Source organism: Mustela putorius, unplaced genomic scaffold (genome assembly GCF_011764305.1).
Source record: "Mustela putorius furo isolate JIRA1106 unplaced genomic scaffold, ASM1176430v1.1 tig00003854_pilon_pilon_pilon, whole genome shotgun sequence".
Lineage (NCBI taxonomy): Eukaryota > Metazoa > Chordata > Mammalia > Carnivora > Mustelidae > Mustela > Mustela putorius.
The window spans coordinates 6,566,998-6,583,223 of NW_025422006.1; the positions used below are offsets into that span (position 1 = coordinate 6,566,998).

A 16,226-nucleotide genomic window follows, 5' to 3' on the forward strand; every position below is an offset into this window, starting at 1 on the left:
GACACTACATTTTATGGTGTTTATGTTTCTAGACATGAAGGATAGAATGGAACCCATTCAAGGCATCTTCCATTATAAGTACCACAAACATCTCAAGTAGGAAAACATATTCCAAAAGGAGATCACGTAGTTTGTGTTTCTGTGTAGTCAAATCTTTCTTATTAAGTGAAAAAGAAATTCTAGAACTTTCCTCTTTCCTTCATAGGCAGCATTCTTTGTCTGATTTAAAAGCCTCAATTATAGAACTTGAGTGGCAAATGCTCTATAGAATTATGAGCGTGGGAGGGAACACAAGTGGCCATTACTCCACTCCCCTGCTCCCTAAGTGGGATTCAAAGCCATTACCACAGATAGCAAGGACATAAAAGACTATCCTTAGATATTACAGAGAAATGTAATATCAGCAAGGAGATAATTGAGGAATAAAAGAGCTAAGTAAATCAGTGTTTGAGTGCGTGGTTATGGATGGCAGAGACATGTCCATAGAAGGTGAAATGGCTTCATTAAGTATGGTCTTCCAGAGGAAAGCAGTGCCCCCTCCACAGTGCATTAAAATATACAGGTAGAATTTTTGGTTCATTCCTTGGACAGGCTAATATAAGTGCTTTATCTGAAGTGTTCAGATCTTATTTCACTTGAAAGGAATATTTTGGATGGGTTGAATTGGAACTAGATAAACCCTAAAGCCTTCTGATTTTCCAAACTTTATCTGTATTTCAAGAATATGGAAATTATAGTGCTTTTGAGGGGAAATCTACCCTGAATCATTAATTGAAAAGAAATCTTCAGTAACACTTGAGTTGTCCCTTGTTTTTTTTTCCTTTGCATATAATCTTACTAACATCTAATTGAAGTTATTTGTCAACTGGGCAGGGACACGTGAGCCATATTCTGTAGTACTATTTTTAAAATATCATAAGTGGTAGCTAATCTATTATGATAGGCCAAGATATCTAAGCATTTTGCATATGTTAATTTATTTATTGCATATAATATAACTTGTGTGGTAGACACTGTTCTAATTCCTGTTTTCCCAATTAAGAAATGGAGGCACACACACAAAAATAGTTTGTCTTAGGTCACACAGCAGTAAGTGGGGGAGCCTGGACTTGAAACCATTTACTCCTGCTCCAGAGAAATCATCATTCTGTGAAATAATAAAGTAAAACCATAGCAAAGTAATAGATCTTCCATTTAGCGAGTAATTAATCAATGTCAGGAACTATCTTAGATTTCTACCCATTGATTTTAGGGCCCAATTACAATTCATCTTTTTTAGATGACACTTGAGTGAGTTGTGACAAACGCAGAGTTGTGTAACCACCACTGCAGTCAAGACTTCGAACAGTTCCAACACCTCAAAAGTCTCTCGTGACCTTTTGCAGTCCCTTCCTTTGACCACCCGAAGGCTCCAGCAACCGCTCATCAAGTTTTTGTCCCTACAGCTCTGCCTCTTCCTGAACAGCAAACAGATGGAACAATGCGTTAGGTTCCTTTGTCTGGCTTTTTTCTCATTGCGTGATGTAACTGCGAGTCATCTGTACTGCCTCAGGCATGAGGAATTTGTTCCATTTCACTGCAGAGTAGCATTGGGCTGTATGGACGTGCCAGAGTCTGGCTATCCCTTACCCCACTGCGTACGATTTGGGCGGTTTCTGATTTTTGGCAGGCACAAATAAAAGTGCTATAAATATTTGCATATAGATGTTTAAAGGAACAGAGGTCCTCAGTTCACTTGGGTAAATACCTAGGAGTAGGAAGTCAGGAGGTATGATAAGCGTATATTGAACTGCGACTTGAGGGAAGATAAGGGAAGAAAACTCAACGACAGAAACAATATTCAGAAAGTAAATATAGTACATCCAGTTACAAGAACTAGAATACAAGTTCAGGAATTCATATTTTATTTTGACCAATCATGTCCAGCACTGGCTAGGATACGGGGGACAGGGCAGTTTCACGCCCGGATGGTAATGGAGCCCATCGGTATAGCTTTCCTGGAGAAAAATCTGGCAGTCCTTAGGAGGACGTGTCATATGCCCAGACTTCAAATCTACCCTCGGAAATCCTCACACGCACGTGTCGGGGCAAGTGTGCCTAGATGTCTATTTTGATGTTATTTATGACTGTGAAAATTGGAGACAATTTCAATGTCCATCAATAGAGAAAGATTTGGTAACATAATGATACATTCCTTCACCTCACCCCTAGAATACCAGGGGCGGGGGATAGATCTCTGACCCAGAAGGAATGTCAAAGACATTACTGAGGGGCACCTGGGTGGTTCAGTTGTTGAACGTCTGCCTTCGGGGCAGGTCATAATCCCAGGGTCCTGGGATCAAGTCCCGCACTGGGCTCCCTGCTCAGCAGGAGGACTGCTTCTCCCTCTCTCACTCCTGCTTGTAGTCTCTCACTCTCTTTCTCTCTGTGCCAAATGAATAAATCAAAGCTTAGGGGCACCTGGGTGGCTCAGTGGGTTAAAGCCTCTGCCTTCGGCTCAGGTCATGATCCCAGGGTCCTGGGATTGAGCCCCACATCGGGCTCTCTGCTCAGCAGGGAGCCTGCTTCCCCCTTTCTCCCTGCCTGCTTCTCTGCCTACTTGTGATCTCTGTCTGTCAAATAAATAAATAACTAAATCTTTAAAAAAATAAATCAAATTAATCAAAATTTTACTGAAAAAAATGGTACTTTGTGTATATATACAACATACATACATATTTATAAATGTGTACTTACATACATAATATTTATGTAAAATACAAATATCCATCTATATGTTGGTGAGGGTCTGATAAACTCTGGAAGACTGTGTAGCAACAACATCCGTGCATTAAGAGGGGGTTGAAGGAAGGGCAGGGAGTGAGAAAGGAGTGAGGCAGAGACCGCCTTTTACTTAATACTCTTCCACATGGCTTGATTTCTTTCAAAATGAGCATGTATTATTTGACACATAAAATGACAGATTCAAAGGAGAGCCAATTAATCACTAAGCAGCAACTGGCCAGCACGCCCACAGTGTCCTCCTCCAACTTCCCAGTACCCTGCTCAAGAAGACCCAGAACAAACGGACACTCACCCAAATGAGCAGAAAAGTTACCACCTGAATCTGGACAGAATCTCTGTGGATCAGATGGAGCTGGCAGAACGATGTCCCATTCCTTGTCCCCACAAAGGGGAACACATGACACTTCATACTGTCCTTCCTGCCAGGCCCTGAGCAGTCAAGGTCTACATGAGCCAGAAATCTGAATGCTCCTTCTTCATGGTAGTGGCTTATGGATGGAGCCAGGGCCAGACTCCCCCTGGTTGCACTCCCTTTTTGCCACCAGAAACACCCCCCCCTGCCTTGCCTTTCTCTTTCTACCATCATTCAGCAATGACTAAGAAACAACCCATAGGGGGACGCCTGTGTGGCTCAGTCTGTTAAGCATCTGCCTCCAGCTCAGGTCATGAACCCAGGGTCCTGGGATCGAGCCCTGCATCGGGCTCTCTGCTCAGCAGGGAGCCTGCTTCCCTCCCCTCCTCTGCCTGCCTCTCTGCCTACTTGTGATCTCTCTCTTTCTCTCTCTCTCTCTCTGATAAATAAATAAATAAATAAATAACCTTAAAAGAAATAACCCATAGGAAACAATTGAGCTGAAAATGTATGCAGAGTTGGGAGATGTCTGGCAATAGTGTATCACAGTATGTTGTATTCTCCCCACAAATAAAATATTACAGGTACATATGGGGCAGAATGTGTGCTAGGAATAGATTTTCATGTTTGGAGTACCAAATTCAGAGTACCAAAGGATCAAACAGTGGAGCAGAAAAAGGTGCTTCCTCTCTAAAACACCAGTCAGGGGCACCTGGGTGGCTCAGTGGGTTAAAGCCTCTGCCTTGGGCTCGGGTCATGGTCCCAGGGCCCTGGGATCGAGCCCCGCATTGGGCTCTCTGCTCAGCAGGGAGCCTGCTTCCCTCTCTCTCTCTCTGCCTGCCTCTCTGCCTACTTGTGATATGTCTGTCAAGTAAATGAATAAAATCTTTAAAAAATAAAAAAATGAAAAAAATAAAACACCAGTCAAAGCTTCCAGAGTTGCATACTCCTACCGAATTTCTCAGAAGGGAACTGGCCCATTATACAAGCGCGCAGAGAACAGGACCAACAGCAACTCCCAGCCCCAGCATGTTGCCAAAGATAAAGCTAAACAAGATACTACTTTGTTTCATGGGGGGAGAAAAAGGGCACAAAAATTTGAATAAAATAAATATACGAATAATCATTGTTGCTATAGAAGAGATAAAATCAAATAGAGACTCAAAAGGGAATTCAAAAGGGATCATGTGACTAATGGATTAACATTTTGACTTAAAATTCTCAGTAAATAATATCAGGTTTGTGAATTACATTTAAACCATGACAGCAAATATAGAAATCACAAGGAAAATTAGGAATACAGATTTGATTATGTAAATAAATCTGAATGTTAAAAAAGTTAGAAGCAATTTTGAAAGACAAAGAACATACTGGAAAAGGAATATCTAATATATGCCAGACAAACAATTACTATCCCTAATAAATAAAGGTAGTCCTAGAGATAAACAGGCCCAGACAAATACATTAATAGAGGCGCACAAATTTCAGGAATAAATAGGACATGAAGGAAAAATTATAAGCTGGCCAACTTAATATACGGACAACGGATTCCCCAATTTCATAATCAAAAAATGCAAATAAGAGAGTCTCTTTGCAAGAAAAATTGGCAATTTATTAAAAGGTAACATCCAATATTCTTGAGGATTCATGCACATATTATTGATAATTTTTCAGTTATATTATTTCCAAATCCTTAAATTTGTGCATAATCCTAGACAGAAAAATTCCTCTCCTAGGGATTTATTCTGAAGGAAAAAAAATCATAGCTATGCACAAGAATGTTACCATTTTGGAGTATAATCCTGAAAAACAGGGACTCGTGTGGGGTGCCTGGGTGGCTCAGTGGGTTAAGCCACTGCCTTCCGCTCAGGTCATGATCTCAGAGTCCTGGGATCGAGTCCCGCATCGGGCTCTCTGCTCAGCAGAGAGCCTGCTTCCCTCTCTCTCTCCCTGCCTGCCTCTCCATCTACTTGTGATTTCTCTCTGTCAAATAAATAAATAAAATCTTTAAAAAAAAAAAAAACAGGGACTCGTGCAAACACTAAAATTGGTTAAATGAATTTTGATATAAATATATCATACAACCATTAAAAATTGGATTGAGGAAGAATGTTTAATAGCAAACAGAGATAATCACCAGTTACTGTAAAAACCCAAAATAGCATCATGCTACAAATAGTATCATAATCTGATTTAGTTTTTATACAAATATAGATAAAATGAAATATGATGTGAAGGCTATGTATCAAATGTTAATGGCAGTTATCTGTCTACAGGAAACTGAATGGGTTTTTCCCCTTTTGTTTCCCTATAAACTCTAAAATGTCTAAAATAAATATTCCAAAGGAGTCCTTTTTTCTTTTAAGTTTGTGCAACCTAGAGGGGAAAAAAAAAGAATATTCCAACGGGAATTGCCATGAGGAATGAAAAAAAAAATAGTGTCCCAAGAAGCAAATAGAAACCAAATGTAGTAAAACAGACCTTTCTATTTATTGTTCCTTCTTAGACTTTTTTTTTAGAACCGTAATATCCAGAAAGTATCTCTAATTACAACATTAAAAAGCTTGAGAACAACTTGTTCTGGAATATTTTATTTATTACCGGCCAAGCATAATCTTCCTTGACTACCTGGCAAACTTCGTTTTCCATTCATGTTGGAAATTAGAACACATGATGGATTAGTATCTAACGTTCTCTTAATCACTGTTTACAAGCTCTGCTTTCTCTTGCTTGGCCATTGAAAATAGTATGCTTACTGACACTGCTCCGAAAAGCATCAGCACAAATTCACGGGCACACTTCTGGGACCTGGATAAAACCCAACCCCCACAGTCTTTCGCTCTTTATCCCATAGAACACCAATTCTTCCAGCAGTACAGGAGAGGTGAGGAGAGCAGAAATTCACTATTTATGTCTTGACAGAGGCTCTCTGATGTTTCTTCTACTGGGATGTGTCCTCAGTCCGCTCACATGCCCCTCCCTGATGCCCAACGTATTCGCACACACAGGCTGAGAATTTTTGCGTGTCTACATGTTTCTCATGGGATGGTACTGTCCAGGTTATTGATGTAGGGACACAGACCTCAAGACAATGTGGTAGAACATTTGGCTAACCCAGGAGAGAAGGGCCCTTTTGACGGGAAGCTTAGAAAGTTATCTATTTCTTGGTCATGGATTTAAATGTTACCTTTGAATCTGAGGCCAAGTTTCACTTCATTAATTTCTACCCCCCCCTCAGAATTCGTCAGAATGGGAACAAAACAAAAAGGCCCTCTTCTTTATATTTAAAACGTAACTTTCTCCTTGCATAGGTGAATGACTAACCAAACTGTGATAAATCCACACAGTGGAATGTTCGTCAGCAAAAAAAAAAAAAAAAAAAAAAAAAAAAGGAAAGAAAGAAATGAGCTCTCAGATCACAACGAGACATGAAGGAACAAGGCAAAACTGTGTAATCAGCAGAAAAGTAAGTGGTTGCCAGGGAGAGATGAACGTGGGGAAGCACAGGAGATTTTTAGGGCAGGGAAACTATTCCGTATGATACTGGGATGGCAGACGCACGGCATTATGTAATTGTCAAACTTGTAGGACCTTGGATACAAAAGATGAACCCCAATGTAACCTCTGGGCTTTAGTTAATAATAGTATATCACTATGGGCTTATCAGGGATAACAAATGTATCGTGTATCTTAAGTAAGGTCTATCCAAGAAAGAATGAATCAGCCAGAGGAGGCTGCATAAAGACAAAAAAAAGAAAAAAAGAAATGTGTCCTGGTCTTGAATCCATAGGTAGGATCTGATGGACAGGGGAAAGCGGGAGGGCACATCCAGAAGGGTACAGTAAGGGCCCAGGTCTGGAGGTAGGACTGAGTGGGTTATGAGGACGAATAGGGGGGAAGAGGCTCCAGGCCCAGCAGAAAGGAAGTGGATCTGGCCCGCATACAGTGGGACCAGATTATTAAAACCCTTGAAAGACAAGCAAGCAGAGTTGATACTTGATAGAGAAGGTAATACAGAGCCTACAGCAGGTATCTGAATAGGGCACAAGATAAAGTCAATCCGCATTCATTATTCATGAATTTTGTACTTACAAATTCCCCTCCTTGCTAAAGTTTCTTTGAAACAGTCATGTGGTTATGTGTGCAATAACCAAACCAAAAATTAAACTAAAACCCAAACAAACTAACAGCATCCAAACTCCAAGAGGTTAACTCTAAGGGGAACTGTTCGAAGGGGGTATACCAGAACTCCCAGTACTCTCTATCCAGTTTTCCTGTAAACCCAAAACTGCCCTTGAAATTTTTCATTAAAAAGCAATTGCAGGGGCACCTGGGTGGCTCCTCTGCCTTTGGCTCAGGTCATGATCCCAGGGTCCTGGGATCGAGCCCCGAACCGGGATCTCTGCTCAGCAGGGAGCCTGCTTCCCTTCCTCTCTCTCTGCCTGCCTCTCTGCCAACTTGTGATCTCTGTCAAATAAATAAATAAAATCTTTTAAAAAACAACAACAACAAGCAATTGTAAAAGCTAACAATATACATATATATATAAAGAGAAAAGAAAAAGGAGCTTACTTTTGGTTCACGATTAGCCATTCCCGAATGTAAGTCTGAACACAGTCCCTGACATGAGGGTCCAGTTCAACCCTAATGAGGTGGAAAATGACATAAAATCATGTTAGTACCTGATAAAGACAACAAAACAATCCCTTATCATAACTAAGGAGAGTAGCATGATTCAATCCCGTATCAACTGAGAATGCCAGGGGCATTCCTACCCATCCATCAAGTGTCTGCAGCATTCCTCGGGCGACAGCATTTCTACTTCGATGAGACAAACATGTTGCCATTTGATGCTCTGTGGGTTTTCTTTATTACAGAGAATCCTGTTAAACTACACCCATCCCTTAAAGGCATTCCAATGCCAGACAGGTAGAACTAGCTGTAATCACATACAGAACCAGAAAAATAAGCATAAATACCCATTTCTCACAGGGGCAATTGAGACTAATTTTTGCTCATGTGTAACCTTGTTAGGACACGCAGGTTTCCCTTTTGGAAAGCCATGAAGAAGGTCTGTCTTGTGCTTTGAGGACTGGATCCTGGCTTCTTTCGTTGGTGATTCTTAATCTGGGCAGTTCTTGTCCTACCTGCAGAAGAGTGCCATGGGAGACCCTCCCCAGGTGCATCAGAGTCTTCGAATAACCAGTTCCACACAGTAGCGAAACTTTTGGCTGTTTTCCCAAGTGTTTCGATATTAGAGATGAATGAGTCGAAATACTACAGGCTAAAGACTGATGCCCCACCCCTTATTAATTACGTGGCCTGGGGCGCTCCTTCTCTGTCTCTGGGTCCTCCTGCGATACTGTGATAACTACTGTATGCATGTTTTCTCTCTTTTTTTTAAAAAAAAAAAGTCCAGCTAATTCTCAACCTGCCTCCGAGGGGATGGGCTTGCACTATTATCCGAATTTTGAAGAAGAATGAGATGAGAAGAACCGGGCTGAAAGTCACCCAGCAGGGGAAGAGCAGGGACTTAAACCCAGGCCTTGGACCTGTGCAGTGTAGCCACCGCACTGCCAGAGCTCCCCACGAAGTTCTGGGGCCACGGGGGTCAGCGGCTGTTTTCTCTGCTGCTGCTGCGGCTGCCGAGGCCCTCCTGGCTTTTGATTATAATGGCAGACTTCTGGGCAATGATTGAAATAGCAGAGGTTGTTTTAAAGTCATCGGACAGACAGGGTGAGCTAGAAATCCTGATCCCAAGGCAATATTATACTAAATAACGGATGCTAAGGGAAAAACCTGCCTCTTTCATCAAAATTCAAAAGTCCTACCTCTATATTTTTTTTAAAGTATCTGAAACAGTATTTTCCAAGACTCTGACCTCATTTGAAAATGATTAAATAAGTAACCATAAATTTCAGACGAAATGATAGGCAATGATTCTTTGTCAACGGTGAAAAAACAGAGCTTGCCTACGGGAAAGTTACACTTGAATAGATGGGCTGATGGTGGGGGAAGTGTTTCCCACTGCTTGTTTTCTGGGAAAGGAGTATTTCTAAAATAGTCTGAGCTGAGCATGTGACAAGCTCCCCTACGTGAATAAGAACTATCAAAACAGGAGAGCAAAGACTCACGATAATACTGTACCTCTGTCACCCCACATCCTTAAACTATGATGGAAGAAAATCCAAAACAGAACTAGAATGTATTGCACAGCAGTGGGGCAGGGGCCGTGTTTCATGATCTCCTTCCGGGGACTATTTTTGGGGAAGGTGACTAAGTAGAAAATGTCCAAGAGAGACGTGAATCTTGATTTTGTTTTGAAAATTAATGTACATTAAAGTTCACCCTACACTTTTAAAGAGGCACTGTTTTTTTCCACCATGGAAGTCACAAGAGTTTCACCAGCACACAATTCCATTGTTCACTACCTAGAGCTAATGCCCGCGCCTAGAAACACACTGACTGACTCACCGCGGAAACTCAAGTTCGACCCAGATCTCCACATATTCCCTCCACAGAGCTTTCCCCACTGTCTCCCCACTTGGCAAAACTTTCTTCCAAGGAAGGAATGCTGCCTTACTCATCTACTATGTGCCCGGCACATAGTAGATGCTCAAAAAATGTGGGTTGAACTTGTCTGTGACTTGATCCAGGGTCTTTGGTGGAAACCATTCAAATGCTTCTGAATCATTTCACTGATTATTATTGAAACACTGGACATTTTTTACGGATGGAGACACGGAGGTTCTTGGGAGCTCAGATGAGTCACCCAAGGTCGCTGAGCGGACACCCAGGCTGTCCACGCTCCCAGGCCTCCACCTGCCCCCTCCTCCTGTCCTTGAGCATCCCCTTAAGTGGTTTTGCCCCCACATGCCTTTTTAAAGCCTCTGGTTGAAACGATTTAAAAACCACCACAGGTGACAGTAATGAGTTGGCATCCTGTCCATCTTAATGGATCGGGGTACCGTGAGTTCCAACAGAAGTCCAGAATTAAGGCGTCTCCCCTCCACACCAGTAACAGTCACGACTTCACACTGACAGCTACAGTTTAGGAAAACAATTTACCCTTCCTCCGGCAAAGAGGGCTGCAGAGTGCGACATTCCTTTGGCGTGAACGCCACATCCAAGTCGTCCTCCGTGAAGTCCCCCAGCTCCTGGGCGAGCTCCGCGTCCAGGCTGTTGAGCTGTGTCATCAGAAGTCCCTCGAAGTCCACTGGCTCCACCGGGTCATAAAACTGAGGCTGCAGAGATAAGGGGAAGGAGAAGGCGGTTCCCGCGGGGTTTCCAGGGAAAGCACCAAGGCCACAGCCGGCGCGCCCTGGGCCTGCCCCTTCCACTCGGCAAAGCACTTGGCTCTTAGCGCACAACTCAGTGGCGCCGTCCTCAGAGGGGCTGTCAGAGCCAGAGGCAGTGATACGGAAAGAGACACAGCACGGCAAGTCAAGTCAGAACACGGTGAGGCACCCAAATCACACCCCAAGGCAGAATTTTTCTCTGCTTAATTGCGTCTTGATGAGGAATCCTGAGGAGATCCAAAATGAGATCACGAGGCTTTGCTGAATTTTATAATTTCCCCTGCAAAAGCTCTCTGAGGCTATGTCTACCCAAATACAGTGAAGTCGCACGTGGAGGCAATTTTCCCTAAATCCTGGCAAATGCAACACTCCTGCTGTGGGACTACTCAGGCCCCGTGTTTCCGCCGGCCTCACTTATCTTTACTCATTTAACTGCAGTCCCGGTGCCCAGCACGAGTCGGTCCAGAAACATCTGGAAATCACTGCCACCAAGTCTGGCCCACGGTGGGCTGTGATTATGTATGAAGTGTTTTTAAGAAGTAAACTCGGGGCAACTGGCCTCAATGTACTCCCTTTTACAGGACTGTCCTGTTTTGCTCTGACTACCTCCACGCGCAGTGGGGGGGCAGGGAGAGGACAAAAGAAGTGACAGAAGAAGATGGTGATTCGAAAGAGACAATTCTCTAGTTGATAAAATAGTTGGCGATGAAGCAACTTTTTTTTGTTGGCTGTGAAGTCCCAAAACGGGAACCACTGCCTTAAGGAAGTGAAAGAACCGGAGCGAGTGGTGTCGTGGGATGATGAGCGCAGCAGCTCCGTGGGGGTGACTTACGAAGGTCTATTTGGAATCACCGGCCCAGGGAGGCAACTGCTCTCCACACCCGCCGACCAGGGACCCCTGAAACAAACACTCCAGACTCTGATTCGAACTGGCGCGATGGGAAACACGGCCAGATCCAAAGGAAATACTAACAAAACCGGTTTTTCATCACCCTGAAACCACACACCAGACTCGATGCGAGGACGCCACGTTAGAGAGGAGAAGCAATGCGCAGCTCGCTGGAGAGGCAAAAGGACCTAACATCAGAGAGGATGCGGCTCGCCCTCCCTCCTCCCACCTCCTCGTGGTGGAGACCTGAGTGATGGTCTGGGGACGGAGGACAAAGCAAAGAACTGGGGGAACACGGTCCCTCCTCCTTCTCTGAGATTCTGGAAGGTGGCTGACGTACGTCACGTCCTGGGCTGCTGGGACAAAGGGAGCGGAAGAGAAGCAACAGGATATACTTTGGTGGAGGAGAGCAGAGACATCCCTAGCTCAGCCTGGCTCCCGTGTACTGTGACAGGGGACAGGGAAGTTTCTTGGGGGACCTGCAGGCCAGCTAAGGAAAAGACCATGAAAGTACAGGGACCAGCAGAGGAGCAGAGGGAGCCGGGGATCGGCCTCTGCGGAAGACAGGTGGGGACAGAGTTGGTCAATGCCGCTACTGACCTCTGCCAGAGGAAATGACAGGCATTCTCTCTGTAGACCTGCCTAAGACCAACCAACCCCAAAGGAGAAAGTGGATTTTCCCACCCCTTACCACAACCCAGTACACAGCACTCAGAATCAGGAACGGAAATAGGAAACAGCATTTTTTGCAAACCCCATCTCCTTCTTGCCAAGTTGATACCCATGAAGCCAGTAACTATCGAGCACTTACTCTGTGCCAAGAAATCGGCTCGGTCATTTTATACATTATGTCACATCATCCTCACTAAAGCTTATAAGTTCCACACCCTTCTTACCCCATTTTCCAGATGAGGACGCGGAAGGCTAGAGATTTAATCATCTGTCCATGGCTCCACAGCTGGGAAGTCGGTAGACCTCCTGGAATTCACACCTAGGTGGGCTCATGTTCTTAACCACGATAGTTGTGTTTTCTCTTGCAGGCATTTTGGGGAATTTGTACTTCCAGAAATACTTAAAACAAAGGGCAATAGTAAGTGTGTTTGCAAGAGGGTGATCACTACATTTACCACACTGACCAAAAGTTCCACTCTGTGTTTCTCACGAGCCCAGCTGCTCAAAGTAATGACATAATTAATTACTTAAAGTAATGACAAATGTAAATTTATGCTGAGACATATCGATCCCTCAAGCTGAGGCCCTTTAAATATATACTTTAAAATCGTATTTGAAGCACACTCAGAAGCACTGTGACGCTAGCACAGTGGTGAGTAGAAGCTTCCACGGAGAAATGGCATTTGTGCGAAATCCTCGGAGGGAAGCTAATTCCGGTGCAGCCAATGTAGTCTGCTTGTCACAAGCCTAAAATCCAAAGCTATAAATGGTGACACAAATGTGGTTGAGAGCAGCCTTTGTTGCCTACAGGACAGGGTGTCCAGGAACCTGGGTGACAAGGACAGATAACTCCCTCCTTCAGCTACGATTTGCTGAGCATCTGCTGCACGCCAGTCTCTGAGCAGGGGTCGGGGGTGGAGAGTGGGGCGGGGGATACAGAAGAATCAGGTAGCGCCTCTCCAGCATCTTTGCACAGATCTCCGGTCAGCCATGAGAAGGCGAAGTCAGCTACATTCTCACAGATAAAGCTCTCTTTGAAGAGGCGGCCATCATAAGGACACGGTAACCTCACCAAGCACGAATTGCGGGGCCATGCGCCAAGTGTAATCGATATGCGGGGCTGATCATAGAGTGAAACTCTGGAGGTCAGCACAGATTTCAGGGCAGAGCACACTGTAAACATCAACCGTGTTAGAGATCCCTGAGGATGGTTCCAGCACAACAGACAAGCTGGCATTTGACTAGTTCCCCTCTCTTTCTACACCGAAATGGACAAGGGAGGAAGCTGTCTATTCCTAAGGCGATGCAAACTCCTCTCGCCCTTGGCAAGTACGTGGAGACCCCAAGTACTTTCCCTTGCCCCCTAATGCACATCAAAGCCTAGTTCTCCTGACATGACTGGGATTCCATTTGTTCTGAAACTGACAATTCCTACAGCACCAGAACGGTATCTGTTTAAAATGAATCCGTGTAGCTCCTAGCACAGTGTATATGCAGAGAGCACATGGATACCAGATTAAAATAACAAATCTGTGGACACCTGGGTCTGGCTCTGTCAGTTAAGTGTTTGCCTTCAGGTCAGATCATGGCCCCAGGGTCCTGGGATCCAGTCCTGCCTCGGGGTTCCTTGCTCAGTGCAGAGCCTGCTTCTCCTTCTGTCTGTTGTTCCCCCTGCTTGTGCTCTCTTGCTCTCTGACAAATAAATAATAAAATCTTTAAAAATAAAATAACAAATCTGGCAAATACTTCAGAAAGAAGGATGCTGAAAAACAGAGAGGTTAAATGACTTGACCCAAATCACACAGGTAATCACAAGGGTCCTTTGTTACAGCACTGGCGGCGGGGGCGGGGGTGGGGGGAGCGGTAAGGGAGGGGGCAGGGGTTGCTTCATGCTGCTCTGTGTGGGGCTTGGGGGAGAGGCGTGATGTCTCCAGGGGTACTGGCCTGGTGCCCTCATGTGTGTGCACCCCTATGGGATGGTCCTCAAATCTCCTGGGCTGTTCATGAGAGATCTCTCGTCAAAGTCATCCAAGACTCCCCTGCTGCCAAATTCAATGGTCATTGCTCCGCCCTGGTTCATCTACAGTACAGGACACAGCTAATCACCCCCTCTTTCTTGCAATACTTTATTCAGATGGAAGGTGATGCAGTCTCTGAAAGTCCGTGTACCACGAAACCCCTCAGTCCTGAACACGTTGAAATGGTCGGTCACTCTCCCTTTGGGATATCGCTGTTTCCAGGTTCTCCTCCTACAATGCAGTGCTCCAGGATTCAGTCCTAAATGTCTCTGCTTCTCAATCTCCATTCACTCCCCGAGGAGCTCATCCATCCCATGGCTTTAAATATCACTTTTCAATGTTACAAATTTATATGTTTGCCCTGAAATCCAGGTTGACTTTTCCAGCTACACCACCATCTGGTCCAGACATCACCATCTGGTGGCCTAACAGGACTGCCAAACACAACAAACTCAAAACTAACTCTTAATTTTCCTGCCTCCTGCCCATCTTTTCTTCCCTTATCTCCTAGGTCTTGGCATCTCAGGGCTTGGTGATTCCATTCTGCCGGCTGCCTGGGGCAAAAACTTCAGAGTCTATGTTGGTTTCTCTCTTTCTCTTACGCCTTACACGTTGTCCATGAGAAAATCCCATCCACTTTACTTCTGGAAATATATTCAGCATCCAACCTTCTCTCCTTCTCTACTGGCATCACTCTCTACAGCCCTACTCCACAGTTACTGGGACAACTTCCTAATACCCTCCCTACCCCCCGTCTACTCTCCACATAGCAACCACAGTACAGTGATCCTTATAAAAGGAACTCTGTAAGTCATCTTTATAAAAAGTCAGATCATGCCTGGCCTCTGGCTCAATGTTTCCAGAGACTTCCCTTCTTAATCAGAGTAAGAGCTGAAGTTCTTCTGTGGTCTCTGAGGCCTAGGACCCAGCCCTGCTTTCCCTTTGATCTCATGTCTCCTGTCTGCTCTGCTCAGCTCATACTCCACTTCCTTGCTGTCGCTGGAAGAGAAGACATACTCTTGTCTTGGGGACTTTGCCCTTGCTGTTCCTTCTGACTAGAAAACTTTTCCTTCAGACACTTCTCAAGTTCATGCAGAATTCTTCCCAAGTGTCTCTTTTCCAACAGACACCCAAATAACTCCTCTTCGGCATCACTCTCTATCCTCTTTCCCTCTTTCATTCTTCCAGCACTTAATACCCCTTGACAGAGTCCGCATTCATCCGTTTGTCCATGTCACCTATTCTAGAACATAGGTTCCATGATGCTAGACTCTCTGTTGTATCCACTAGCACATCCCCAGCTCCTAGACCAGTGCCTGGCACAGAGCGAGACCCAAAACATATTTCTGGAAGGGAGGAGGGGTGGGGAGGAAGGAAGGAAGGAAGGAAGGAAGCCAAGCTTAAGACAATCCTCTCAGTTTTCTACTATATGTAGGTAAACAGAGCCGAAGACAGTCAAGTTCTTCTCCTTCATTATTTCAAAGAACTTCACGGCTTAGCTCCAACAATGATTCCCTACTTCTACCAATGGCCATCTGCCACCGAGGGGAAGATGGCTGATAGGCCATCATGGGCATCAATCTATTTCTACCAAGATACTTTGATGTCCCTGCTTTTCAAAGACGGTAATGAAATTCCCGCTCTGCACGCAGGCTGTCACTCTGTCATTTTATGTTCCATTGTGAATCTGCGTGAAAACTGTATTGAAATCTTCATTTCCATCACGCCCCTCAAGGGAAATCAATGAAACCTGAGGACAGCCCGACTCCTTGACAGATGATCCACACAAAGACAACAGCATCAGAAAAATTTAAAAGAACCGTATTTATCAAGTGATCTAACATTTCGGTCATCCCTGCCAGTAAAAGCAAAAGGTTGCTTTATTGCACAGAAGCTTAAACACACTAGAGAAATGAACGCCTTCAAAGGTATGAGACTTTTTTTTTTTTTAACATAAATGTTATACACAAACAAGTCATGTAACCATAGTGTTTAGGATGTGGCTTTTTATATCCTTTTCTTCAGCAGAACCATTACATTCCAGATGATTCATTCCATTTCACTTCAAATCTTTTCTAGTCTCATTTCTAAAAATAGAATTTTTCCCTCTACGAAAATGTAGGTTAAGGTTATTAACCCTGTGCAGCGCCTCAAATTCTCCTTTCTACCTTCAGACAGAGGTCCCGACCTTTTCTTGTAGTTCATTCTCCTTT

General features: G+C 44.3%; 1 protein-coding gene across 3 annotated transcripts in view; it reads right to left on the reverse strand.

Moving 5' to 3' along the window:
- The window catches only part of DOCK8 (dedicator of cytokinesis 8), a 202,626-nt gene that overhangs the window by 135,081 nt on the left and 51,319 nt on the right, over positions 1-16,226 (reverse strand). For all 3 annotated transcript variants that reach the window (XM_045065055.1, XM_045065054.1, XM_045065056.1), the window contains 2 exons: positions 10,205-10,380; positions 7,709-7,780 (listed from right to left, as the gene is read on the reverse strand). In XM_045065055.1, coding sequence (XP_044920990.1) covers positions 7,709-7,780; positions 10,205-10,380 — 248 coding nt within the window. The remainder of the gene's footprint in view (positions 1-7,708; positions 7,781-10,204; positions 10,381-16,226) is intronic.